Source organism: Schistocerca serialis, chromosome 5 (genome assembly GCF_023864345.2).
Source record: "Schistocerca serialis cubense isolate TAMUIC-IGC-003099 chromosome 5, iqSchSeri2.2, whole genome shotgun sequence".
Taxonomy (NCBI): domain Eukaryota; kingdom Metazoa; phylum Arthropoda; class Insecta; order Orthoptera; family Acrididae; genus Schistocerca; species Schistocerca serialis.
Window position 1 is genome coordinate 144,094,483 of NC_064642.1, and position 26,494 is coordinate 144,120,976.

Genomic DNA, 26,494 nt, shown 5'->3' on the forward strand with positions numbered 1-26,494 from the left:
AATGTCTTGCTTTGTTGTGTTGTATATGAGTGCCTCATATAGTGTGTAACGAACTAGTAAGAGTTCTGGCCGGGGGTACCTGCATTTGATATGTCTAGAGTCTTCATGAATCTGAGGCAACCAGATGTTGGAGTGATGTGGAAACATTTCAGGGTAGCTGACTGTAGATGAGGTGGAATGATGAGCAACCATTTCTGTCTCATTGGATCACAGTTTATCTTATAAAATGGTCTGTCTATTATTGGAATTCTCCTTTTGTTGGTTCTTCCTCGTTCTTCCTTGACCAGTAGTCGGGGTCCACTGTGACATTGTACTCTTGAAGCTTCAGTGCCTGTTCTGCCAGTTGGCTCGATGAATCCTTCAGATTAGTCAGTCAGCATAGAAAATGGTGCCCTGTCTCAGTGATGAATGGTTTGCTTAATAACTACACCTGGAACTTGTTGATGGTCCAAACGACTCCAAGACACTCTTTCTCAGTTGTAGAGTAGTTCATCTGGGACTTGGAGAGTACTCTGGAAGCATGAACTATCAACTTTTTAGTGCTTTCCTGAGTTTTTATTAGAACTGCCCCTATTCCAAAATCGCTAGTGTCGGTGTGAAGTTCTGTCTCAACATTCTCGTCATATTATCCTAGAACTGGAGAAGATATTAGCATCTGCTTAAGGGCAAGAAAAGATATTTTCTTGTGCCCTCTTCCAGGAAAATTTGGGTTCTCCTTGCAGTAGTTCCTGCAAAGGATATGCCTTGGTACAAAATCCTTTATGAATTGCCAGTCGTACAAGTCCATTTGAAGAAAACTTCTCATATCACAAATTTGCTGAGGAGTTGGAAATCTTTGACTGCTTTTATTTTCTCTGGATCAGGTCAGGCTTGACCACTATTCACTAAGTACCCCAAGATTTTTATTTCTTGAACAGTGAAGAGGCACATATTCAGATTCAGATTGAGGTGTGCAGTTTGAACACACTTCAACTCACTCATCGGGTGGCTTAAATGTTTTGCAAATGTCTTTGAAAAAATGACAATGTCATTGAATAGCAAAGACATGTAATCCATTTAAGTTGTGGAAGCAGGTTTTCCATCATACGTTCGAAGGTAGCTGGAGCAGTACACAGTCTAAACAGCATAACCTTAAACTCATAGAGACGATCAGGAGCTATGAAGGCAGTCTTGTTCTTGTCATGCTTGTCATCCTGTCTGCATGTGCATAATTGAGAAGTGCTCTGCCTATTTCAAGCAGTCTAGGGTATTATCAATCTGTTGCAGTAGATAGACATCTTTCTTTGTGATTTTGTTCAGTTGTCAGTAGTCGACACAGGAACGTCATGTGCCGTCCTCCACCACAAGGGTTACGGAGAGGTCTTAAGGACCTCCTGAAGATTCAGCAGAATCTTTTCTACCTCCTTTTGGTTTATCCATATAGTTCAACTGGCGAGTAGCTGTTTGAGTATTGGCTAATTGTTGTATGATCCCCAATTTTGATATAGTGTTTTACTACAGGCTAGTTAGTATGTCCTTTCTCCACTGTGGTTTTGAAAGCATCTGAGAATTGACACAGAATGTCTCTCACTCACCGATATTGTTCCTTGGTCAGGCCACATCCTATTTTCATTTCAATAATAGCTTCCTCCCCTGCATTGTCTGTAGTGGTAGTGGAGGATGATTCTTTGTTAATTACACTAAGCTGCCCTACCTGAACTAGTTTGGCTGTTTCTTTGGAGATATTTGTTGTGTGTGCTTGTTGGAATAGCTCCATCAGTCTAGAATTTTGGTCTTCCACTGCCTATGACTGCTTGTGATGTGTGCAAGAAGTCCCATCTGATAATATTATGACTACATTCAATTAAAATGACAAATTCGAAAGGCCGCGTTATGTTACTGATAGTTGTTCTTGCAGCACATGTTTACATTGGCTAGGCATATTTCCCCTTGAGACTTTAAGTAGAATCAGTTTCATATCATGAATTGTAGTCTTCTTTAGCTGTTTATGAGAAGTATCTGACATCACAGAAAAGGAAGTCTCAAGAGTTGACTAGCAACTAGGCAGGTTGGTCATATCTGCATTGCTCGGATGCTGAGTTGTTTTTTGATAGTTGCGGCATGAGTCCAGGTTGGCCTAGTCCATCCCTCATGGTGCATTTGGCTGGTGGCAGTGATTGGTGCTAAAAATCGATACATCTATTCTTCATCATTATCTATTATCTCCTGACACATTGGGTTAACATTCAAGGCTGCCATCTTTTGTGTATTTGGTCTGACGTTTCTGTTTGCCATACACAGCTGCATCAGTTTTATTACTATCTGAAGTATGAGAGAGGTGAGGTCATCATGGTCATCAGTAACTGCCATAGGAATCACATTCGGCAGTTGGTCATACCTTTTTCATCTGACTCTTATCTGTTGCATTTCCTTGATTCACTGGCACCACTTGATTGATTCCTCTGTTGTTGTGACGTCCTTTACCAGAAGAGTTTGGTACATGTCTTCTGTGTCTCTTTTCATAAGTGTGGAATTTTGTCGGCTTCATTTGTATTCTGATTTACGACGTGGCATAGGGCTGAAACATTGTCTATGTATGACTGTGTCATTTCCTCATGACATTTGCCCCTGTTATTCAGTTGTTCCCCTGCCAAGCGGATTTGCTTCTGATTGTCACCAAATGTTTTCTTTGGCTCGGTATGGAATTTGTCCCAGCTGCTGAGCTTCTCTTTGTTGTTCTCAAACTACTGCTGGGCTGTGCTGTCAAAGTAAAAGTATACATTTTCCAAACACGTCATCTCATCCCACCTGTTGTATTTAGCAACTCAGTTGAATCCTTTCATCCATTTCATTGAGTCTTGGCCTGTTATCTCCATTGATGGATAACGGTGTGTATCTGGCATAACTGTTGTGCTGGAATCTGTTTGTCTCCTAAATATACAGACCTTAGGAGTGATGAATAGCTTGTATTCTTGATCCTCTCCATGCAGGCAATGGCTTTTATATTGCCTAATTGGAGTCACAGTGATGTAGACGTTTTGAAGTTCCTGGTGTCTCCACAAAACAGTGTCACCTTGTAACCACATTAAAGTTCAAATCCAAAGCAGGGTCACAATTGAAATACAATACTTAGAACTGAAAGCAAGTTTATTTCTAACAAACAATGGGAACTCCAGGTTGGAATATCAGGAGTACAAGGGAAAGAAAGACTGCAGACAGGAACAACAAAAAGACACGCCTTCATCAGAGAAGGAAACACACACACATTCATTCACACAAGCAAGCACACCTCATGCACACTTAACAGCCATCTCCAGCAAGTTTGGACCAGAGATGCTGGAGGCAGTCTTGTGTGCATGAGCTGTGCTTGCTTGCATGCATGAATACGTGTGTGTTTCCCTTTCTGACGAAGGCTGTGGCTGAAAGCTAATGTGTAAGTGTCTTTAGTTTGTTCCTGCCTGCAACTTAATGTGCCATATTTCTTACAGCAACATACAGCCAGAACAGAACTGTCCTAGGCGGAGGGTGCATCTGTTTACACAGTCACTGAATATTCCAGAATGGTGGTATTTATACGAACATTGAATATTCCAGGATGTGAAACATTACAAACATAAGATATTTCAAGATCTTTCAGAAATGACAAATACTATATAATAAATAATTGCTGCTGGTCGTGTCTGAACTGGCGACCCACTGCACACCATCCAGTAACCCTAAGTTTTTCTTCCATGCAGTCAGTAATCGAAAATGTGACATCCGGTTTTTGTACTGATGGATTCGTTTCTGACCCTTTCCCACCTCGATACCTCTGCTGACTATCTCCAAAAGTTCATCTCAGTTTACGTCAAACTTTTCATGAGTTGGGATGTAACTGTCCATATTTCTGATTCAGATGTCATAATGCTAATAATAATTATATTGAAAATCTTTACTTTTGTTTCCTTTCTTATCTGTTGATCACATAAAATTCCATTTACTATTCCGATAGTAAAATTTCCAGGGTTTTTTTCTTGAACTGATTTCCGTACCTTATTTACCATCTTGTGTGATTTTTATTCCCAGATATCTGTACTCTTCAGTATGTGTAATTATGCCCATCACTTCTTCTGGTATCAAATTTTGATTTGATCTTATTACCATCTATTTTGTTTTATCCGTGTTGACTTGAATCCCCCATTTTTTATTCCTCTATTAATATATTGATGTATTCAGTGTCTCCTTCATCTTGTCCCAAAATTATCTGGTCGTGAGCAGATTTATTCCAATTTTTCAGTGCTTTCTCTGTATATAATTTAAGTAGGCTGCGTCCTTGATGTAGTCCCTCAGTAATTTCAAATATAAGTGAGGGAAAGTTTTATGTTTTTATTGTTACTGTAGAGTTTTATTATAGATTCTGAATTGCTTTAATTATGATAGGATTAATATTAGATGATTTTAAAGCTTTCCACAAACTGCATAAATGTCTATTATCATACACTTTTTCTGTGTCTTCAGATACTGTGTGAAGGGGCTGCTTTTGAATATTTGTCTTGTCAAGTATTTGCTGCAAACAAAATGTATGATCTGTAGCTGATCTGCCCGCTCTGAAGCCAGCTTTTTCTTCAGCCTCCACTTCCTTAAATTCTTTGTCTAAAATTTTTTTTATCATTCTTCCATAAATTCTGCCAAATATAGTATGCACAATTTCACCTCTATAATTCTGAAACTCATCTTTTTTTCCCTTTCTTACAAATTCTTGGTAAAAAGCCTACTAAGGTTTCTCAAATGTTCATGTAGTTTATCTGTGCCATATTTCAACAGTTCAGTTGGAGTTTCTTCAATTCATTTAGCTCTTCCTTTCTTTAAAGTTTTGATTGAATATTTTACTATTTTCTGTTCTCTGTTTCATTATTAATTGTATGCATAAATTCTTCTTCTTTGGTTAATTTGAAGGCGTGACCAGATGCCCTTCCTGCCCCCACCCCGTACCACCCGGGATGGAATCAGTGTACCCCAGCTGTCTGCGTCTCGTGTAAACCACAAAATAGTGTGAACGTGTTTCAAATGTCTGTGAGTCATGTAACTGATGCGGGGCGTGGGAACCAGCCCGGTATTCACCAAATGGGATGTGGAAAACCACCTAAAAACCACATCCAGGCTGGCCGGCACACTGGCCCTCGTCTTTAATCTGCCAGGCGGATTTGATCTGGGGCTGGTGTGCCTACTCGAGTCCAGGAAGCAGTGCATTAGTGCTCTCGGCTAACCTGGTGGATCTGAGTCTACGAATTCTATGTTGTGCATATTCTGTATCAGGAACAAGAGGACTGCAGTGGAGCTCAAATATCTCATTCCCTATTAATAAATGTGACATTGTTTTCCATTTCAGATACTTTAGGATTATTTGATTGATGAATTGGTGTATTCTGGCCATCCTGAGTAAAGTTTTACATCTCTGTAATGTTTGAAGTTCTTGTACTTGTATTTTACTCACAAATTGTCTTGTGTCATCATACCGGTATGCCTTCTTTGTATATACAGGGAATTATAAAAATTGCCAAATACTTGGAGAGGTGGTAGTACTCCTCAAGAGAAGAAAAATAACTCTAATAAACTTTGGTCTGGAAATGCATATTTTCTAAGATAAGTCCAATAAACATGGGTCCGTAAATGCATACTTTGTGTGATAAACACGTGTTCACGGGTGAATGGTGTCCATTCATGACAGTACACCACTGCCCTCCGTCATAAGCAATGATGCACCCTTTGAAGTATACCCGGTTGTTGTTGTAACTGCTGGCATGCGTTGAAGATGCGACCCTATAGCGCCCGCACATAGTTGATTGATGTGGCATAGACCAATTCCTTCAAGTGTCTCCATGTCTATGTTGGATGCTCGCGCACATTTTGATGAAAATGTGCTGGTGCGCCATCATGCATGAACCACATTTGTATTTGTTGCTGCAGTGGCACAGCCTCCAGCAAGGTAGGTGATACATTAGTGAGAAAGTCCAGATAATGTGCCCCAGTTAAACTTTGTAGTAGCATGTATGGCCCCATTAATCTGTTGTCAAGTACATGTTTCGATATTTTGATTAAGAATGTGTTGATGCCCTCTTTCCTGAATTTCTTGGGGATTTACACCCGCCTGTATGTGCTGGTTATGGAAATTCACAACACACTATCTTGTGAAACCTGCCTCATCAGTAAAAAGAATCTTGGGTGTGAACAATGGAGCTGCGGACACTTCTGCAACAGCCATTGACAGAACCACTGTCTGCCGTGATGATTCTGTGGCCTTAGATGATATGGGTACAGCAGTTGTTCGTGAAGTACTACCCCCCCCCCCCCCCCACTCCCCTCCCCCTCCCCCCCCCTCCCCCTTCCTAGATAAGAGAGTGAGACACACCTTCTGCTGCTGCTGCTAATTGTCACACACTGGTCCCTGGGGTTTCTTCCACTGACTGCAGCACACCAAGTCAGGTGTGCAGAATGTGTGGGGCTGTCCACTGTCAGCCCTCTGAGATGCAACGGTGCCTATAGCTCTCATACGCTGGAAAAGTCTGCCGAACAGCTTATCAGAGGGCACTCTGCGCTATGGATATTTTTCAATGTAAAGCACACGGGCTCGCTTGGTACATACATTTGCTAAACCATAGCAGAATATCAAATCCACCTTTTCACTTGTTGAGTGGTAGGCTTCCATTGCTACCATGTGATGGAAGGGAGAATTTGTGTGTACAAACAGTGCAATAACACTAAACACATAAGTGAATCCACATTTGGAAGAAGGTAAAACTCCATGATACCTACCCACGATTGACAGTACTATGCCATAAGAGAAACAAACACGACAAAAACTAATGGAAACTACAAAACGACTCAAACCACACAACTGTCTGCAGAGCACCTAATGGTAGGTAGAGTACTGTGAGTAAGATCCTGCCGACACATTACACAGAATGCCAATGCAATAACAGTGCTAATATCTGCAACCAAGCATTGTGTTGCCCTTCCTATAAACATGTATTTATCTCGGAAAGTATGCGTTTCCATACCCATGTTTATTGAACCTATTTTTCTTGTTTCGATGAGGACTAGCATTTTTCACAGTATACAGCACTTTTTTTGACCACCCTCTATTTTGCATATAGTTTTGTTCTGTATCTCTTTGGTGTATTGAAAGGTTGGTGCCTAGTTTTTTAATCATTTCATGTTTTCCTTCTTTTTTTTTAGGATCGAGAGACATCTGTTGAATTCTTGGACGTAGTTTTTTTTCTTCTACATCAACTATTGGAAGAACGAGAACCCAATGTGGAAAATTTTTCAAGCCAAATTTTTATTGTCCTTGTAGGATTATTAAAAAATGACTGTCTGGATGATAAGGTAGAGCATTTGTTTCTTTATTGTGATAACCAGTGATTTCAGTTGAAACTGATTCCTGTTGTTTTGTATCATGTTCAGCTACGATAGTTAAAGCATGCTCTCAAAATTTATACTGCAGGAGTGAATTTGTTTGTTGACAGAAGAACTGTGAATAGTGAACTAGAAGTGGCAAGTAAGGCACCTGTGATAATTTTTAGATGTGTTCCCTTTGTTTTGGCCCATAAGGAAATCAGAAACTTGCATTGGTCTGCAACATTAGTTCTACTTATTGAATAGGAAGCTTGTGTGTAATTGTAATGTAATTGGGTGGATAAAAAATCTACTCATCAGTAGGCAGCAGGAGAAAACACATATAAAGGTTAAGTAAATGTACGAGCTTTTGTAGCCAGTGGCTTCTTCTTGTGGCAGATAGATTGAAAGGGAGGAAGAAGGATGAAGGAAAATTACTGGTGAGTTTAGGAAATGAGGAAGGGTCGGAAAAGTCACCCAGAACCCTGGGATGTGTGAGACTCACCATACGGGATGAGAAGAGAAGACTGATTGTTGGGGCTGTACCGTATGAGACATGAAAACCCGAGAGCTTAAATGTGGAAGTTAGAGCAATAAGTAAGACAGTGATTTCTGACAAAATGTTATTCAGCAGTTAATAAGAGCGGAAAGCTAAGTGCATTGTTTGTGACAGAGGTAGAGGGCAGGGGAAAATAGATGGGTCAGAAAATAAAACATGTAGAAAACTAAAAGGGAATGAAGGAAGGAATAGTTAATGAGAAGAAATGCGGAGACTGAAGAAATTTATATAAATTAATTTGAGGTGGGTGGTGAGAACCAAGGACATGTTGTAGCACCAGTTTCCATCTACAGTTCTGAGAAACTGGTATCTGGGGAAGAATCCATGTGGCACATGTGGTGAACCAGGCAACCTGGTTGTCAAGTTGTAGACCTGCTCTGCAACAGGATAATGTGTGTTGCTGGTATACACCTCCATGCCCATTCACTCTAACTGATAAATTGGTGGTAGTCATACCAATGTATAAGACCAATAGTGTAGGTAGCTCTCCCTTTGATAATATATATTTTGCCAGTTACGGGGCAGGAATGGGTTTGGTAGGAGGGTGCAACATGTCAGCTTCACAGTGGATCCATACAGTAAAGATGCCCGGAACCTATAGTACAAAGACTTCCCTCCTATACTAAAGACACCAACCATTTCCTGGATCATCTGAAATCTTTGCCAGTCTCACTCCCATCGCACACCTTGCTTGAAGCCACCTTCTTCTATATAGCAAAATCTCCAGTATACACAGTCTGTCTGCTGCTGAACATTACCTCAACCAGTGCCCACCTGATTCCAAACCTACGACATGCTTCCTTCTCACCTTAACCAGCTTTATACTTTACCAACAAATGTTTTGTTTTTGAGGGTCTGATATGCAAACAGATCAGGGGCACAGCCACAGGAACAGGGATGACTCCTTCCAAGGCCAACCTTTTGATAGGTTGCTTGGAGGAGGCTTTCCTGGGATCCATGTCTTCAGCCCCTGGTTTGGTTTAGATACATTGATGACATCTTTGCGTGCCATATGGACTCATGGTGAAATTGACCTGTTAATATTTTTGCAATCTATAATTACTTCCTCTCAATTAAATTTCGCATGGCCTTACTCTGAATCCCCTGCCACTTCCCTTGATGTTGGCCTCATCCTCAGCAATGCACCGCCATTCTCACCTCAGCCTTCACTGCTGTAATGACCCTACAAACCAAGTTCAAAAGCAGATTTCCGGGCCATCACATCTAATATGAGTACTGCCGATCCATCCAAATAACAGCTTAAGAGTGCACCCCCATGTCACTCAGTATTATCCTGGTCTTGAATGTATTAATCAGCTGCTTTGACAATGCTGTGACTTTCTAAAATCATGACCTGAAATGAGGTCCATTCTGTCTGACATTGTGCTCACCACAACTAAAGTAGCTTTCCCCCTCCCAAGCTCCACAGTATTGTGGTAGGACCCTGTGCTACTTCTGCACCCATTTCCTCTGTGGCTCTGCCTCTGTGACCATCCCCACTCTAAGACTTGCTCTACACACCTTCCTGCTGCCACTTATACCGGCCATGCACTTAGCAACGGGAGAGCTACCTACATTTTATGTACTGGCTGTAAACTCTGTTGGGCCTTTTACATTGGTGTAACTACAACCAAGTTATCAGTTACGGTGAATGGACAGCTGGAGGAAGTATACTGGCAGCACCCAATATCCTGTTGCAGAGTATGTCCTACAATATGACAGTCATGACATGGATGCCCATTTCATCACATGTCCTCTCTGGATTCTCCCCCTGACTCCAGTTTCTCAGAACTCCACGGGTGAGAACTGACATTACAACATGTTTTTTTCTCTCTGCCTACATGATCTTAATTTATACTAATTTCTTCTGCCTCAACCCTTCCTTTCAGTAGCTATTGCTTTCTTTGCTCCTTGTTAGTTTTCTATACCTTTTATTTTCTGACATGTCTATTTTTCCCCACTCCCCACCACACATATGTGTCACATATGATGTACTTAGCTTTCCACTTTTTAACAACTCAGGTTTGATGTGTCAGTAATCTCTGTCTTGCTTATTACCCTATCTTCCACATTTAAGCTCTTAGGTTTTCAAATCTCATCCCGTGCAGTCCCCAGCTAACAGTCTTTCCTCATGTCCTGTCTAGTAAGTCTCCCCTTATCAGGATCCTGGTTGACTTCTCTGTGATGCTTACCAGTCTTTTTCCTTCATCACCCTTCCTTCCCCTTCAACTCGTCTGCCAGAAGAAGGATCCACTGGATTTGAAAATTTGTGCATTTACATAAACTTTATATATTCTTTGCCCTGCTGCTGTGTGGTGAGTAGATTTTTGTCTATACAGCTACATTATATTTTCAAAAACCGATTATTTTTGTTGATATATTAGCTTATGTGTAATTACGATTTTTAAGTATTTAAATGTTTGAGCTGTGTAAAAGAGGAAAGGGTAGCATACCAGGGCATGACGAAAGGCTGGAAAAATCCCGTGTGGAATAGTTATAATATTATGAAAAAGAAAGATTGCCCATCACTGTATACAGGAGGTGCTGAATTGCAGGCAGACACAACAAAAGACTGCTAAACATGTAAGCTTTTGGCCAAAAGGTCTTCTTCCAAAGTAGACAAAACACATACATTAATGCAAGCACAATCCACACATACATGAGATCTGTCTCTGGCCACTGGCAAGCACAGCTCACACACACATGAGAAGTTTCTCTGGCCATTAAGGTCAGAGATAGTGGTTATGTGTGTACAAGCTGTGCTTTTGTGAATGTGTGTGTGCCGTGTACTTTAGTAAAAAGCTTTTTTGCCTAAAGTTCGGGTGTTCAGCATTTTTTTTTTTTTTTTTTTTTACTCATCTGCAGCTCATCATATCTTCTATATGGTGAGTAGCAGTCTTATCATTTTCATAATATTTTCATTATACCAGGGCAAGAATATATCAGGAAGTGCACATGCAGCAGATGGTTCCAACTAAAATGCTTCTGCATCTTCCATATTGATTATGGGACTTATTAACTAATAAATCAAATCAAATCAAATTTTTATTGTTACATTGGATTGTGACATAGGTGAATTGACAATTGTGACACTACACACAGATTAATAAGCTCAATGTAAGGTTGTTCATGACGTGCATGTACTTGAGTGTTAAGCTGACTCATTGCGTTGTCCACATGATAACTCTACAACATAATTTTACTTACTAGTACACCAAGGAATTTCACACAGTTTGTGGTGCCTAATCTTTTTTCCATACAGCTTATTTCACTTATACATTGTGCTGACTGTTTTGAAGCGAAATGAACAATTTTGTTTTTGCTAAGTTTTGTTGCAAATTATTATTTTTGACCCACATCCCTTGTTCCTCAAATGTCTGCTCAGTGTAGTGAATTAAGTCTTCTTTGCTTTTACAGTAGACAATAGCTGTTGATTCATCTCCATAGAGGATGTTATCAAAGTGAATCTGGCAAGGCATATCATAGATGTAATACAAAAAAGTTGTGGCCACAATAGTGAATCTTGTGGAATGCCTAATTGTATGTTTTGAACCAGAGAGGAATTTATTGCCACTGTAATTAACAAGTAATCTTTGTTTCCGTTTGCCAACTGCAGTGACAGCCAACTAATAGTTTTTCCTTGAGAAACATTGCATTTCAGTTTTTAGAGAAGCAGGTCACGATTTACAGTATCGAAAGCTTTGGTAAGGTCACAAAAGATGCTTGACACAGACATTCTATTATTGAGACCTTTGCTAACATTTGTGACCAATTGACTCCATAAAATAATCCTTTTGGTATGAATTATAATTTTCTATCTGATTGCATGCAGCTCTTTCAAATATTTTTGAGAAAATGGTTACCAATGAGATAGGCCTATAGTTTTCTGTTTAACCCTCAAGCTTCTGTGGCTGTGCGCTTTGCATTCTGTGTGGAGGTGGCTTTTGTTATGGCTGTGCTTCTTGTGAAATACTGATGGCTGTGCTGAGAGACAGCGTTCCAGCCAATATGAAATACTTATCATCCAATTATTTGAATGGTAGTAGGTGAAAAAAAAAAAAAATTGTACATCTTAGAGTCCGATATCTTGACCCAATATTGAACTTCTTTTCGTTATCCGTCATACTAGTTCTACCGCATCAAATTGAGTATAACATTGCACGAAATTTTAAAGAGGTCACAGAGCACAGAGATAAAAACACATTGCATAAACTTTACACATTATTAATTTTAGCTCAACGTAGCAGTGAGTGAAATGTAGGTAAGTTATCGAAATTTTATTTAAAATTTAGAGTGGATCGATATCATTTCGTTCTTGAATTATTTGGGTTTATAACCGAAGGACGGTCACCTGCGACATATCCATTCATGTCCTTGTGCATCGCGAATCGTGCAGCCATAAACAACCACCATGCACTATGTGATCAAAAGTACCCGGACACCCAAAAAAACATATGTTTTTCACATTAGGTGCATTGTGCTGCCACTGACTGCCAGGTACTCCATATCAGCGGCCTCAGTAGTCATTAGACATCATGAGAGGAGAGTGGGGTGGGGACTCATGTACTTCAAACATGCTCAGATGATTGGGTGTCACTTGTGTTATATGTCTGTATGCAAGATTTCCATACTCCTAAACATCCCTAGGTCCACTGTTTCTGATGTGATAGTTAAGTGAAAACGTGAAGGGACACCTACAGCACAAAAGCATACAGGCCGACCTTGTCTGTTGACTGACAGCGACCGCCGACAGGTGAAGAGAGTCGTAATGTGTAATAGACAGACATCTATCCATACCATCACACATGAATTCCATATTGCATCGGGATCCACTGCAGGTACTATGACAGTTAGGCAGGAGGTGAGGAAATGTGGATTTCATGGTTGAGCGACTGCTCATAAGCCACACATCATGCTGTTAAATGCCAAACGATGCCTCACTTGGTGTAAGGAGCATAAACATTGGACAGTTGTACAGTGGAAAAATGTTGTGTGGAGTGACAAATCATGGTACACAATGTGGAGATCCGATGGCAGGGTGTGGGTATGGCGAATTCCCAGTGAATGTCATCTGCCAGCGTGTTTAATGCCAACAGTAAAATTCGGAGGTGGTGATGTTATGGTGTGTTTTTCATGGAGGGGGCTTACACCCCTTGTTGTTTTGTGTGGCACTTTCACAGCACAGGCCTACATTGACGTTTTAAGCACCTTCTTGCTTCCCACTGTTGAAGAGCAATTTCGGGGATGGCAATTGCATTTTTCAACACGATCAAGCATCTGTTCATAATGCACAGCCTGTGGTGGAGAGGTTACATGACAATAACATCCTGTAATGGACTGGCATGCACAGAGTCCTGACCTGAATCCTATAGAACACCTTTGGATGTTTTGGAACTCCGACTTCGTGGCAGGCCTCACCAACTGACATCAATACCTCTCCTCAGTGCAGCACTCCGTAAGAATGGGCTGCCATTCCCCAAGAAACCTTCCAGCACCTGATTGAACATATGCCTATGAGAGTGGAAGCTGTCATCAAGGCTAAGGGTGGGCCAACACCATATTGAATTCCAGCATTACCGATGGGGGGTGCCACGAACTTGTTAGTCATTTTCAGCGAGGTGTCCGGATACTTCTGATCACATAGTGTATTGGTTGAGTATGAGAGAGAGTGGATGAACAATACTGTAACAAACTGTTTCTATTATTATAGAGGAAACTTCATCCCAAGCCACAGAGTTAAAATTTTTAGGGACGTTATAATTTTCATAACATCAGGGCCTGAAACAGAAAAACTTAAAACCCTGGCAATTCCTCTCTGCTATACCAGGATTTCTACTTCGTGGTGAGCAATCATAAATTTTATTGCAATTTGTGAAGAAACCATTAAACAATTTACACACAGCATTTGAATCTGTAACAGCTCCACCATTTATCGATAGTTCAGATGAGGAATTTCTCTCCATTGCACTGCCAGCTTCACTCCTTATAACAGGCCAAAACAGCATTGATTTGTGTTTAGCATTTGAAATGAATCTGCATGAGATTTGGTATGTTCACAATTAAGAGGCATGATTAATTAATCAAAAGAGATCTGGTTCAGTTGTACTAATGATTTATTCAAACCACACCCAGTTTTGGGATGTTAGAATCCCAACTTCAGGTGTATAAAAACTGTCGGCTGTTGGGCAGCCATATACTATGAACACCAGTCACAACTGACACCGGAAGATTGGATTTTAATATCTCAAAACTGATTGTGGTTTCAATAAATCAGTAGTACAAATCAAGTGGATTGCTTTAAATTGAAATGAATCTGTTATTTGCAGTAAGCTTGCCACAGTCATGCTCATAAATTAAGGATAATAGCAGGATGTGGCGCCACACAACATGGCACTACACAAAAATGGCGTTAATAGCATAGGCACATAGGGAATGCACATGACACAGATCTATAAGTCCACAGTATTGGTGATAAGGTGAGAAAACTGTCCCGAAACGCATTTGCTACAGAACACCACTGTTTCCTGTGCATGTACCCCGACGTCAATATGAGATAATGATCACCATGCACACATACACTGGCCGCACAACGGGTTGGCATACTCTGGATCAGTGGATCAGGTGGTCGAGCAGCTGCTAGGGTGTAGCCTCCCATTCTTCCACCAGTGCCTGTCGAAGCTCCTGAAGTGTCGTAGGGGTTTGAAGATGTGCAGCGATACGTCGACCAAGAGCATCCCAGACGTGCTCGATGGAGTTTAGGTCTGGAGAACAGACAGGCCACTCCATTTGCGTGATATGTTCTGTTTCAAGGTACTCCTCCATGATGGCAGCTAGGTGGCTCCGTGCGTTATCATCCGTCAGGAGGAAGGTGGGACCCTGGTATCTGGTTCCCAGTTCACGCCAGATGAAAACCCTGTGAGAATCACTGTTCAGGCTATACCTGGACTCGTCTGTGAACATAACCTGGGACCACTATTCCAATGACCTTGTACTGTGTTCTTGACATCAGGCTTTGTGGGCTCTCCTGTGACCAGGGGTCAGTGGAATGCACTTTGCAGGTCTCCAGCCAAATAAACCTTGTCTGTTCATTCGTCTGTAGACTGTGTGTGCTTCCTGCCGCTGTTGGATAAGCAGCTGCCAGTAGAAAGTCGTATGCTCCTAGCTCACTTATTTGTTACATAGTTTAATTCTTAATTTCTTTGCGTGTTTTTGGTACATGCATTGTTTAATTCATAAATTTCGGGCGTATTATAGTATTTGAGAGGTGTAGCATCGTGTTTTAGTACCTGAATAGTGTAAAATCGCGTAGTGTCCTTCCGCCGCCGAGCAGTGTGTCAGCAATGCGCAAGTAGCAGCATTACTGCATTTACTAGGCAATCTTGTATTTTAATAACCGTTTAAATTTTGTCGATTTGTTAGCACTCTCTGTAGATTAGTTCAGACGTTCTTTGCAAAACAGTTTTTAGCATGGATAGGGACTGCAACTGCTGTGTTCGTATGCAGGCTGAGTTGGCATCCCTTCGCTCCCAGCTTCAGGCAGTGTTGGCTTTGGTCACACAGCTTGAGGCTGTTGCCAATGGGCATCACTGTGGAGGTCCGGATGGGGGTTTGTCGGGGATGGCCAGCTCGTCCCACGCATCCCCCGATCGGACTACGACTCTGGCTGCCCGGGATACTACCCACATTGAGGCTGATCCCTCACCTGTGGTAGAGTGGGTGGTCATTTCGAGGTGTGGCAGGGGGTGAAAGACATTCCGGAGGGCTGAACGGAAGGCCTCTCCAGTTTGTCTGACGAACCGGTTTCAGGCTCTGTCTCAGGCTGATACTGATCTTCGGCCGGACATGGCTGCTTGTCCTGTTCCAGAGGTTGCCCCTCAGTGTGCAAGATCCGGGTGGTCGCAGAGGGTGGGCTTACTGGTAGTTGGGAGCTCCGTCAGGTGCGTAATGGGGCCCCTTAGGGATATGGTAGCAAGAGAGGGGAAGAAAACCAATGTGCACGGACAATGTGCACTCCGTGTGCATACCGGGGGGAGTCATTCCAGATGTGGAAAGGGTCGTTCCGGATGCCATGAAGGGTACAGGGTGTATCCATCTGCAGGTGGTCGCTCATGTCGGCACCAATGATGTATGTCGCTATGGATCGGAGGAAATCCTCTCTGGCTTCCGGTGAAGACTGCCAGTCTCGCTAGCGGGATGAAAGCAGAGCTCACCATCTGCAGCATCGTCGACAGGACTGACTGCGGACCTTTGGTACAGAGCCGAGTGGAGGGTCTGAATCAGAGGCTGAGACAGTTCTGCGACCGTGTGGGCTGCAGATTCCTCGACTTGCGCCATAGGGTGGTGGGGTTTCGGGTTCCACTGGATAGGTCAGGAGTCCACTACACGCAGCAAGCGGCTACACGGGTAGCAGGGGTTGTGTGGCGTGGACTGGGCGGTTTTTTAGGTTAGATGGCCTCGGGCAAGTACAGAAAGGGCAACAGCCTCAAAGGGTGCGGGGCAAAGTCAGGACATGCGGGGACCAAGCAGCAATCGGTATTGTAATTGTAAACTGTCGAAGCTGCATTGGTAAAGTGCCGGAACTTCAAGCACTGATAGAAAGCACCGAAGCTGAAATTGTTATAGGTACAGAAAGCTGGCTGAAGCCAGAGATAAATTCTGCCGAAATTTATACAAAGGCACAGACGGTGTTTAGAAATGATACATTGCATGCAACCGGTGGTGGCGTGTTTGTCGCTGTTAGTAGTAGTTTATCCTGTAGTGAAGTAGAAGTGGATAGTTCCTGTGAATTATTATGGGTGGAGGTTACACTCAACAACCGAGCTAGGTTAGTAATTGGCTCCTTTTACCGACCTCCCGACTCAGCAGCATTAGTGGCAGAACAACTGAGAGAAAATTTGGAATACATTTCACATAAATTTTCTCAGCATGTTATAGTCTTAGGTGGAGATTTCAATTTACCAGATATAGACTGGGACACTCAGATGTTTAGGATGGGTGGTAGGGACAGAGCATCAAGTGACATTATACTGAGTGCACTATCCGAAAATTACCTCGAGCAATTAAACAGAGAACCGACTCGTGGAGATAACATCTTGGACTTACTGATAACAAACAGACCCTAACTTTTTGACTCTGTAAGTGCAGAACAGGGAATCAGTGATCATAAGGCCGTTGCAGCATCCCTGAATATGGAAGTTAATAGGAATATAAAAAAAGGGAGGAAGGTTTCTCTGTTTACGTGGAGATAACATCTTGGACCTACTGATAACAAACAGACCCGAACTTTTTGACTTTGTAAGTGCAGAACAGGGAATCAGTGATCATAAGGCCTTCGCAGCATCCCTGAATATGGAAGTTAATAGGAATATAAAAAAAAGGGAGGAAGGTTTATCTGTTTACGTGGAGATGACATCTTGGACCTACTGATAACAAACAGACCCGAACTTTTTGACTCTGTAAGTGCAGAACAGGGAATCAGTGATCATAAGGCCGTTGCAGCATCCCTGAATATGGAAGTTAATAGGAATATAAAAAAAGGAAGGAAGGTTTATCTGTTCAGCAAGAGTAATGTAAGGCATATTTCAGACTACCTAACAGATCAAAACGAAAATTTCTGTTCCGACACTGACAATGTTGAGTGTTTATGGAAAAAGTTCAAGGCAATCGTAAAATGTGTTTCAGACAGGTACGTGCCGAGTAAAACTGTGAGGGACGGGAAAAACCCACCGTGGTTCAACAACAAAGTTAGGAAACTACTGCGAAAGCAAAGAGAGCTTCACTCCAAGTTTAAATGCAGCCAAAACCTCTCAGACAAACAGAAGCTAAACGATGTCAAAGTTAGCGTAAGGAGGGCTATGCGTGAAGCGTTCAGTGAATTCGAAAGTAAAATTCTATGTACCGACTTGACAGAAAATCCTAGGAAGTTCTGGTCTTACGTTAAATCAGTAAGTGGCTCGAAACAGCATATCCAGACACTCCGGGATGATGATGGCATTGAAACAGAGGATGACACGCGTAAAGCTGAAATATTAACACCTTTTTCCAAAGCTGTTTCACAGAGGAAGACCGCACTGCAGTTCCTTCTCTAAATCCTTGCACAAACGAAAAACTGGCTGACATCGAAATAAGTGTCCAAGGAATAGAAAAGCAAGTGGAATCACTCAACAGAGGAAAGTCCACTGGACCTGACGGGATACCAATTCGATTCTACACAGAGTACGCGAAAGAACTTGCCCCCCTTTTAACAGCCGTGTACCGCAAGTCTCTAGAGGAACGGAAGGTTCCAAATGATTGGAAAAGAGCACAGGTAGTCCCAGTTTTCAGGAAGGGTCGTCGAGCAGATGCGCAAAACTATAGACCTATATCTCTGACGTCGATCTGTTGTAGAATTTTAGAACGTGTTTTTTGTTCGAGTATCATGTCGTTTTTGGAAACCCAGAATCTACTCTGTAGGAATCAACATGGATTCCAGAAACAGCGATCGTGTGAGACCCAACTCGCTTTATTTGTTCATGAGACCCAGAAAATATTAGATACAGGCTCCCAGGTAGATGCTATTTTCCTTGACTTCCGGAAGGCATTCGATACAGTTCCGCACTGTCGCCTGATAAACAAAGTAAGAGCCTACTGAATATCAGACCAGCTGTGTGGCTGGATTGAAGAGTTTTGAGCAAACAGAACACAGCATGTTGTTATCAATGGAGAGACGTCTACAGACGTTAAAATAACCTTTGGTGTGCCACAGGGGAGTGTTATGGGACCATTGCTTTTCACAATATATATAAATGACCTAGTAGATAGTGTCGGAAGTTCCATGCGGCTTTTTGCGGATGATGCTGTAGTATTCAGAGAAGTTGCAGCATTAGAAAATTGTAGCAGAATGCAGGAAGATCTGCAGCGGATAGGCACTTGGTGCAGGGAGTGGCAACTGACCCCTAACATAGACAAATGTAATGTATTGCGAATACATAGAAAGAAGGATCCTTTATTGTATGATTATATGATAGCGGAACAAACACTGGTAGCAGTTACTTCTGTAAAATATCTGGGAGTATGCGTACGGAACGATTTGAAGTGGAATGATCATATAAAATTAATTGTTGGTAAGGCGGGTACCAGGTTGAGATTCATTGGGAGAGTCCTTAGAAAATGTAGTCCATCAACAAAGGAGGTGGCTTACAAAGCACTCGTTCGACCTATACTTGAGTATTGCTCATCAGTGTGGGATCCGTACCAGATCGGGTTGACGGAGGAGATAGAGAAGATCCAAAGAAGAGCGGCGCATTTCGTCACAGGGTTATTTGGTTAGCGTGATAGCGTTACGGAGCTGTTTAGCAAACTCAAGTGGCAGACTCTGCAAGAGAGGCGCTCTGCATCGCGGTGTAGCTTGCTCGCCAGGTTTCGAGAGGGTGCGTTTCTGGATGAGGTATCGAATATATTGCTTCCCCCTACTTATACCTCCCGAGGAGATAACGAATGTAAAATTAGAGAGATTCGAGCATGCATGGAGGCTTTCAGACAGTCGTTCTTCCCGCGAACCATACGCGACTGGAACAGAATAGGGAGGTAATGACAGTGGCACATAAAGTGTCCTCCGCCACACACCATTGGGTGGCTTGCGGAGTATAAATGTAGATGTAGATGTAGATGTGCGCCTGGAGACAGCTGTTCCAGTGGCTGCAGTAAGGTCCTGCAGTTCTTTGTGGCCGCCTCCGGGCACTGATGGTGAGATATCGGTCTTCTTGTGGTGTTATATGCTGTGGACGTCCCATACTGTAGCGCCTGGACACGTTTCCTGTCTGCTGGAATCCTTGCCATAATCTTGAGATCACACTTTGTGGCACGTGCTACGACCTGCTGTGTTTGACCATCCTCCAGTTGCTCTAGCATTCTACCCCTCATAACGTCATCAATATGTGCTCTTTGAGCCATTTTCAATACACAGTCACCATTAGCACGTCTGAAAACATCTGCACACTTACTCGCTGCACCGTACTCTTGACGTGCACCAACACACCTCTGTACATGTGGACTGCTGCCAGGCCCACCGTGCGATGTCCACAGGTCAAATGCACCGCATGGTCATACCCCGAGGTGATTTAAACCCACAAACTGCCCACCAGAGTGTTGTTTCACCATGTATCAGCATTATCCTTAATTTATGAGCATGAGTGTAGTTCAACTACTTTTTGTAATGTGCTTATATATTTAAGAAAGCGGGACTTCCATTAACCTTTACCTCCATACGCAGTTTCCCCCTCTTAACAGTAGACATTATAATTCTGTTCATTACCCTTGATCTACTTTACAGACACTCAGTCTGTACTGTTACAAGAGGGAAGCATTCATTGAATATACTCATGAAGTGAGTTGAAAATTTATTGTAGTTGTCATTTGTTGACTTGTGCTTGCTGACTGACCGCATGGTGAGACTTAATTTTTTAATAACTAGCTCCACATTTTCTTGACTGAAATTCTTACATGTTTTTATTGTACAGGCTGAATTTATTTTTGCTAGTGATGCTGCATGGTCTGATACTACTAAATCTTGAATAAATTTTTCTGTGGGAACAGTTGCTGTTACTCTTTCATATTGGTCAGACTTAAGATTTAGCCCATTTTTAGCTATCATGTTCTAATGTGAAATAACTTTGTCATCACTTTGTGAGGGTTTTTACATGAATACCTTTCATGTTGTCTTTGGAGTCTCTGGAGAAGTTGTATGTGGAATTACAGTAATAATTGGTTCTTAGAATTTGGTACAATAATGTTCACTGTATAATTTTCTATCAATTTGGCATTTTCACATTTCTTGGAGCGTGATGACCAGGTCCTGTTTACTTGTTAAATGAGTTATACGGGCAAGCTCCTTTGGCCTATCAGTCATCAGCATAGTATTGATAGGACAGTCACAATAACAGTTGTCCTTTGACACAATAAACACATGCCAACTGGGTTTCAATTTATGTAGACAATGACTATATTACGTCTGTTGATGCACAACTCAGTGGGATGAATATTTGCACTGTCACAGTATATAATTGGCAACCATATCATTCACACATCGATTCAATAGAGACATTAATGAACTACACCACAAGTCACAAGTGGAAACTAATTTCTTAATTGAGTCACATGGGTACATTGTGGGAGTGAATGTGATGATAGACTTCTGTAGGTGATGTCAGTTGATTATTACAGGAGTGCGGTCTCGGAACTGAAATGTTAAAATACCTCTTATAAATTAATGTTTTCTCAGAAAGTATTTGAGTTAGGAAGTTGAAATTTTTGCATATTATTTATTTGAGTATTTTCTACAGCCTAACTCAGGGATTTTTAAAAATTTGAATACAGTTGTTAGAGATTAATTTTTTCTATTACAATGAAAATTCACTACTTTTTAGTGCCACTTTTAGTTTATAAATTCAACAATATACAGGTTTTTGGAAAAAAACGCTGTGTTGCATTATGCAGAAGGGACTGTGTAACATTTCCTGAAAATTTGAAGCAAATTGGTTTTGCAGATCCTGAGAAAACATGCAATTTGTATGACAGAATAAAACTTTCAGGAATTGAGCAACAATGTTTGGATTATTATGAAAAGGAAAGTTGCTACTCACCATATAGTGGAGATGCTGAGTCGCAGACAGAAGACTGTCACAAATACAGCTCTCAGCCAGTAAGGTCTTCATCAAAAATAGTAACAGATACATACACACACACTCATGCAAACACAACTCACATATACGACTGCTGTCTCAGGCAACTGAAATCACACCGCGAGCAGCAGCACCAGTGTATGATGGGAATGGTGACTGGGTGGGGCTAAGGAGGAGTCTGGAGTGGGAATGGAGAGGGGTTAGAAGTCCCTTCCATACTGCCTAGCCACCCTTGGTTGTCACATTTGCAGTGACGACCGGTCCTTGTCAAAATATACCGAGGGTCTCACTGAAGCCTTCACATACTGTTATTGTCCCCCCAACCTTGTACAAAAACAGATCTCCTATGCCTTATCTTTCCAGTCTCCCATCACCTCCCAAAATCCCACTGTCTGGCCACAGAGTAGGATTCCCCTCATAACTCTGTACCACCCAGGACTGGGGCAGCTGAATTACATTTTCCACCAGGGTTTCGACTACCTCTCTTTGGGCCCTGAAATGAGAAATATGCTGCCCTCTGTCCTTCTCTCCCCCTCCCACAGTGCCACAGTGGTATTCCACGTCCACTGAAGCTACACAATATACTTTTCCATCCCTACACAACACCTGCTCCCAACCCCTTAAATCTTGGCTCATATCCCTGTAATAGACCTAGATGCAAGACCTGTCCCATACATTCTCACACCACAACCTACTCCATTCCAGTCACAAGCATCACCTACCCCATCAAAGGTGAGGCTACCTTGAAACCAGTCATGTGATCTACAAACTAAGTTGCACCACTGTGGTGCATTCTATGTTGACTTGACAACCGACTGGCTGTCTGTCCGCATGAGTGGCCACCGACAAACTGTAGCCAAACAACTAGTTGCTGAGCAAGCTGTCAAACATGACATCCCTCATTTCAGTGACTGCTTCACAGCCTGGGCCATGTGGATCCTTCCCACCAAAACTAGCTTTTCTGAATTGTGCAGGTGGGAACTTTCCTTGCAATACATCCTACATTCCCATAACCTCCTGGCCTCAGCTTTCATTAGTCACTGTCCTTACCCATCCAGCCCCTTCCCTGTTCCCATTCCAGCACTACACAGCCCTCATTCCACTATCACACCCAGTCTTTTTACTTCACTCCTTTTCTGCTACACCTTCCCCCTCCCACCTCTCCCTTGCCGTCTCTCTAACCTGCACCCCTCCTCCTCACCACCCCAGCAACATGACAACATATGTCATTTATCAGCTGAGATGCCTGCACTGCACAGCCTTGTACATCAATATGACAACAACTAAACTGGCTGAGCGCATGAACGGGCACAGACGAACTGTCCACCTAGGAGAGGTCCAATACCCAGTAGCAGAGCATGCCGTCCAGCATAATTCTAGGGACCTAGGAACCTGCTACAACGTACATGCCATTTGGCTTCTCCCACCCAACACCAGTCCCTTGGAACTGCGGAGATGGGAACTTACACTCCAACACATCCTTTCATCCCGCCATCCCCCTACCTACGTTAACCAACCTCACTCCCATTTACTCTTCAGTCTTCTCCTTTCCTCCTCTCCTCTTTAGCCATTCATGCATCTTTTCATCCTACATAGTTGTGTTTATCTTTATACTATATACCACTTTACTTCTGTATGCGTCCTCTTTGGTTTGAAGCTGGCACAGTACTTAACAGTAGAATATCTTTGGCTTCCCTCTGACAACCATTCCTCCATCCTTGCTACCCTCCCTGTTCACCTTTCCCTGTTGCTTCATAACCTGGATTGTGAGTAACTGAATCCACTTTCCCTTCTTCCCTTTTTTCCCCTCTCTCCTCCCTGAAGAAGGAACAAAGTTCCGAAAGCTAGGAATGTAAATTTTCTGTTCTGTTTTGTGAATCTATCGGCTGTATTGAGCTGAGGTAAGTACTGGCCAGCCCCTCTATCTCTTTGTTAGTATTTGTTTCACATCTTAATATGAGATTTTCCATTAATCATTTAAACTGATAGTTAGGTGATTTTCACACCTGCCAGCACCTCCTTCCTTTGGAATTGGAGTTGTTATATTCTTCTTGAAGTGTGAGGGTATTTCATCTGTCTCATACCTCTTGCTCAACAGATAGAACAGTTTTGTCATGACTGCTCTCTCAAGGTTATCAGTAGTTCTAACAGAATGTTGTCTACTCCCTTGGTCTTGTTTTGAGTTAGGTCTTTCAGTGCTCTTTCAAATTCTTCAGGCAGTATCACACCTCACATCTCATCTTCATCTACTTCCTCTTCTATTTCCATAATATTGCTTTCAAGTACATCTCTTGTACAGACTGTCTATACACTTCTTCCACCTTTCTCCTTTCCTTTCTTTGTTTAGGACTGGTTTCCCATCTGAGTTCTTGATATTCGTACAGATGTTTCTCTTTTCTCAAAGGTCACTCTAATTTTTGTAGGTGGTATCTATCTTTCCACTAGTGACATGTGCTTCTAAAACCTTGCATTTGTCCTTTAGCCATTCCTGCTTAGCCATTTTGCACTTCCTCTCAATCTCATTTTTAAGATGTTTGTATTCCCTTTCACCTGCTCCATTTACTGCACCTTTGTGTTTTCTCATTTCATCAGTTGAATTCAGTATCTCTTGTGTTACCCAACGATTTCTGCTAGCCTTTATCTTTTTGTGTACTTGATCCTCTGCTCCCCTCCATATTTCATTTCTCAAAGCTATCCATACTACTTCTACTGAATTCCTTTCTCCTCTTCCTGTCATTGGTTCTCTAATGCTTCCTCTGGAACTCTGTAACCTCTGGTTCTTTCAGTTTACCCAGGTTCCATCTCCTTCAATTTGTACCTTTTTGCAGTTTCTTGAGGTTCAATCTACTGTTCATAACCAGTAAATTGTGGTCAGAGACCACATCTGCCCCTTACAATTCAAAATCTGGTATCAAAATCTCTGTCTTATAATTATATATATTATATAATCAATATGCATCTTATATAATGATACATATAACCTTATATAATAATCAATGTGATCAACATACACCTTCCAGTGACTCCAGGCCTCTTCCACGTATACAACCTTCTTTCATGATTCGTAAACCAAGTATTAGCTATGTTTAAATTAGGGTCTGTGCAAAATTCTACCAGCTGCCTTCCTCTTTCATTCCTTTTCCCCAATCCATATTCACCTGCTATTTTCCCTTCTCTTCTTTTCCTACTGCTGAATTCCAGTCCCCTGTGACTATTAAATTTTCTTCTTCCTTAACTGTCTGAATAATTTCTTTTATCTCATCATCCATTTCTTCAATCTCTTCTTCGTCTGTGGACCTAGTTGGCATATACACTTGCACTACTGTGAATTTTCATTTGTATGTTGCTGACAAAATTATAAGTGAGCTGCGATAAACGTGCTAGAATTATTAACAATAGAAGAGAGTGAATGAAACTGTGTTGTCACTAGGTTGATAAGGCCACATGACTTATTTTACGATTTTGTGTAGTAGTTATAATCAGTATTACAGAATCAGTAATTATGATCATACAAAATGATCATGACTACAGAAGATATGCAATTACAGCAGACAGTGTTTTGTTATTGAACATACAAAAGAAGCATTAAAATTAACTGAATCTGATTGTTCTTGTTGTTTGTTGATAAGAAACTAAAAGTGAGTGTGCTGAAGTTGCTTCATATCTATACAATAAAATAACAGATGTCAAGCTAGAAAGGTGAAACAGTGAGTAACTGGATGCACATATGATTACAAACTAGTTGTGTGCAACAAAGCAAAAACTGGTAAATGTGCTCACACAAAGTGGCTGCAAGCAATGAATAAAAAAACAATTACAAAAAATTGTTTTTTTGTTGAACATGTAGGAGTTAAATTAATTTATACTAAATAATTCCAGTCATTTGTTGACAGTTAAGAAACAGCTGTGTTAGACTTGCTAATATGTCGTAGGAAAAGGAAGAAATTAAAGTCGTTGCACATAGCTACATGATTATGTAATAGATCTGTCCATGAGTGAATGATTAAACAGTTCATTGTGACATAGGACATTAACTGAAGGTTGCATCTCCATTATTTGGAATACAAGAATGTAAAATTAAAAAAAAAAAACCATGTGTTGTTTGCAATATACATGAAATTGAAAGTGGATCTAGAAGAATGTTGCGTGGTTAACATTATGTGAGTAAAAGCATAAATGCAGGAATTTGTACATAAAACTTGATCATAATCTACATCTACACTCTGCACACCACCGTGAGGTGCATGACAAAGGGTACTTCCCATTGTACCTGTTATTAGGGTTTCTTCCTATTCTATTCATGGATGGAGTGCGGAAAGAATGATTGTTTGAATGCCTCTGTGTGTGTAGTAATTATTCTAATCTTATCCTCATGATCCCTTTATGGGTGGTATGTAGGAGATTGTAGTATACAGGGTGTTACAAAAAGGTACGGCCAAACTTTCAGGAAACATTCCTCACACACAAATAAAGAAAAGATGTTATGTAGACATGTGTCTGGAAACGCTTAATTTCCATGTTAGATCTCATTTTAGTTTCGTCAGTATGTACTGTACTTCCTCAAATCACCGCAAGTTGGCCCAATTGGAGGAAGGTAATGTTGACTTTGGTGCTTGTGTTGACATGTGACTCATTGCTCTACAGTACTAGCATCAAGCACATCTGTACGTAGCATCAACAGGTTAGTGTTCATCACGAATGTGGTTTTGCAGTCAGTGCAATGTTTACAAATGCCCATTTGATGTATGGATTAGCATGGGGCAATAGCCATGGCGCGGTACGTTTGTATTGAGACACATTTCCAGAACGAAGGTGTCCCGACAGGAAGACATTCGAAGCAATTGATCGGCGTCTTAGGGAGCACGGAACATTCCAGCCTATGACTCGCGACTGGGGAAGACCTAGAACGACGAGGACACCTGCA

General features: G+C 41.6%; 1 protein-coding gene across 3 annotated transcripts in view; it reads left to right on the forward strand.

Annotated features, from left to right (window-relative positions):
• The window catches only part of LOC126480820 (condensin-2 complex subunit G2-like), a 290,712-nt gene that overhangs the window by 24,076 nt on the left and 240,142 nt on the right, over window positions 1-26,494 (forward strand). For all 3 annotated transcript variants that reach the window (XM_050104156.1, XM_050104158.1, XM_050104157.1), the window contains exon 4: window positions 7,195-7,344. In XM_050104156.1, the coding sequence (XP_049960113.1) occupies window positions 7,195-7,344 (150 nt within the window). The remainder of the gene's footprint in view (window positions 1-7,194; window positions 7,345-26,494) is intronic.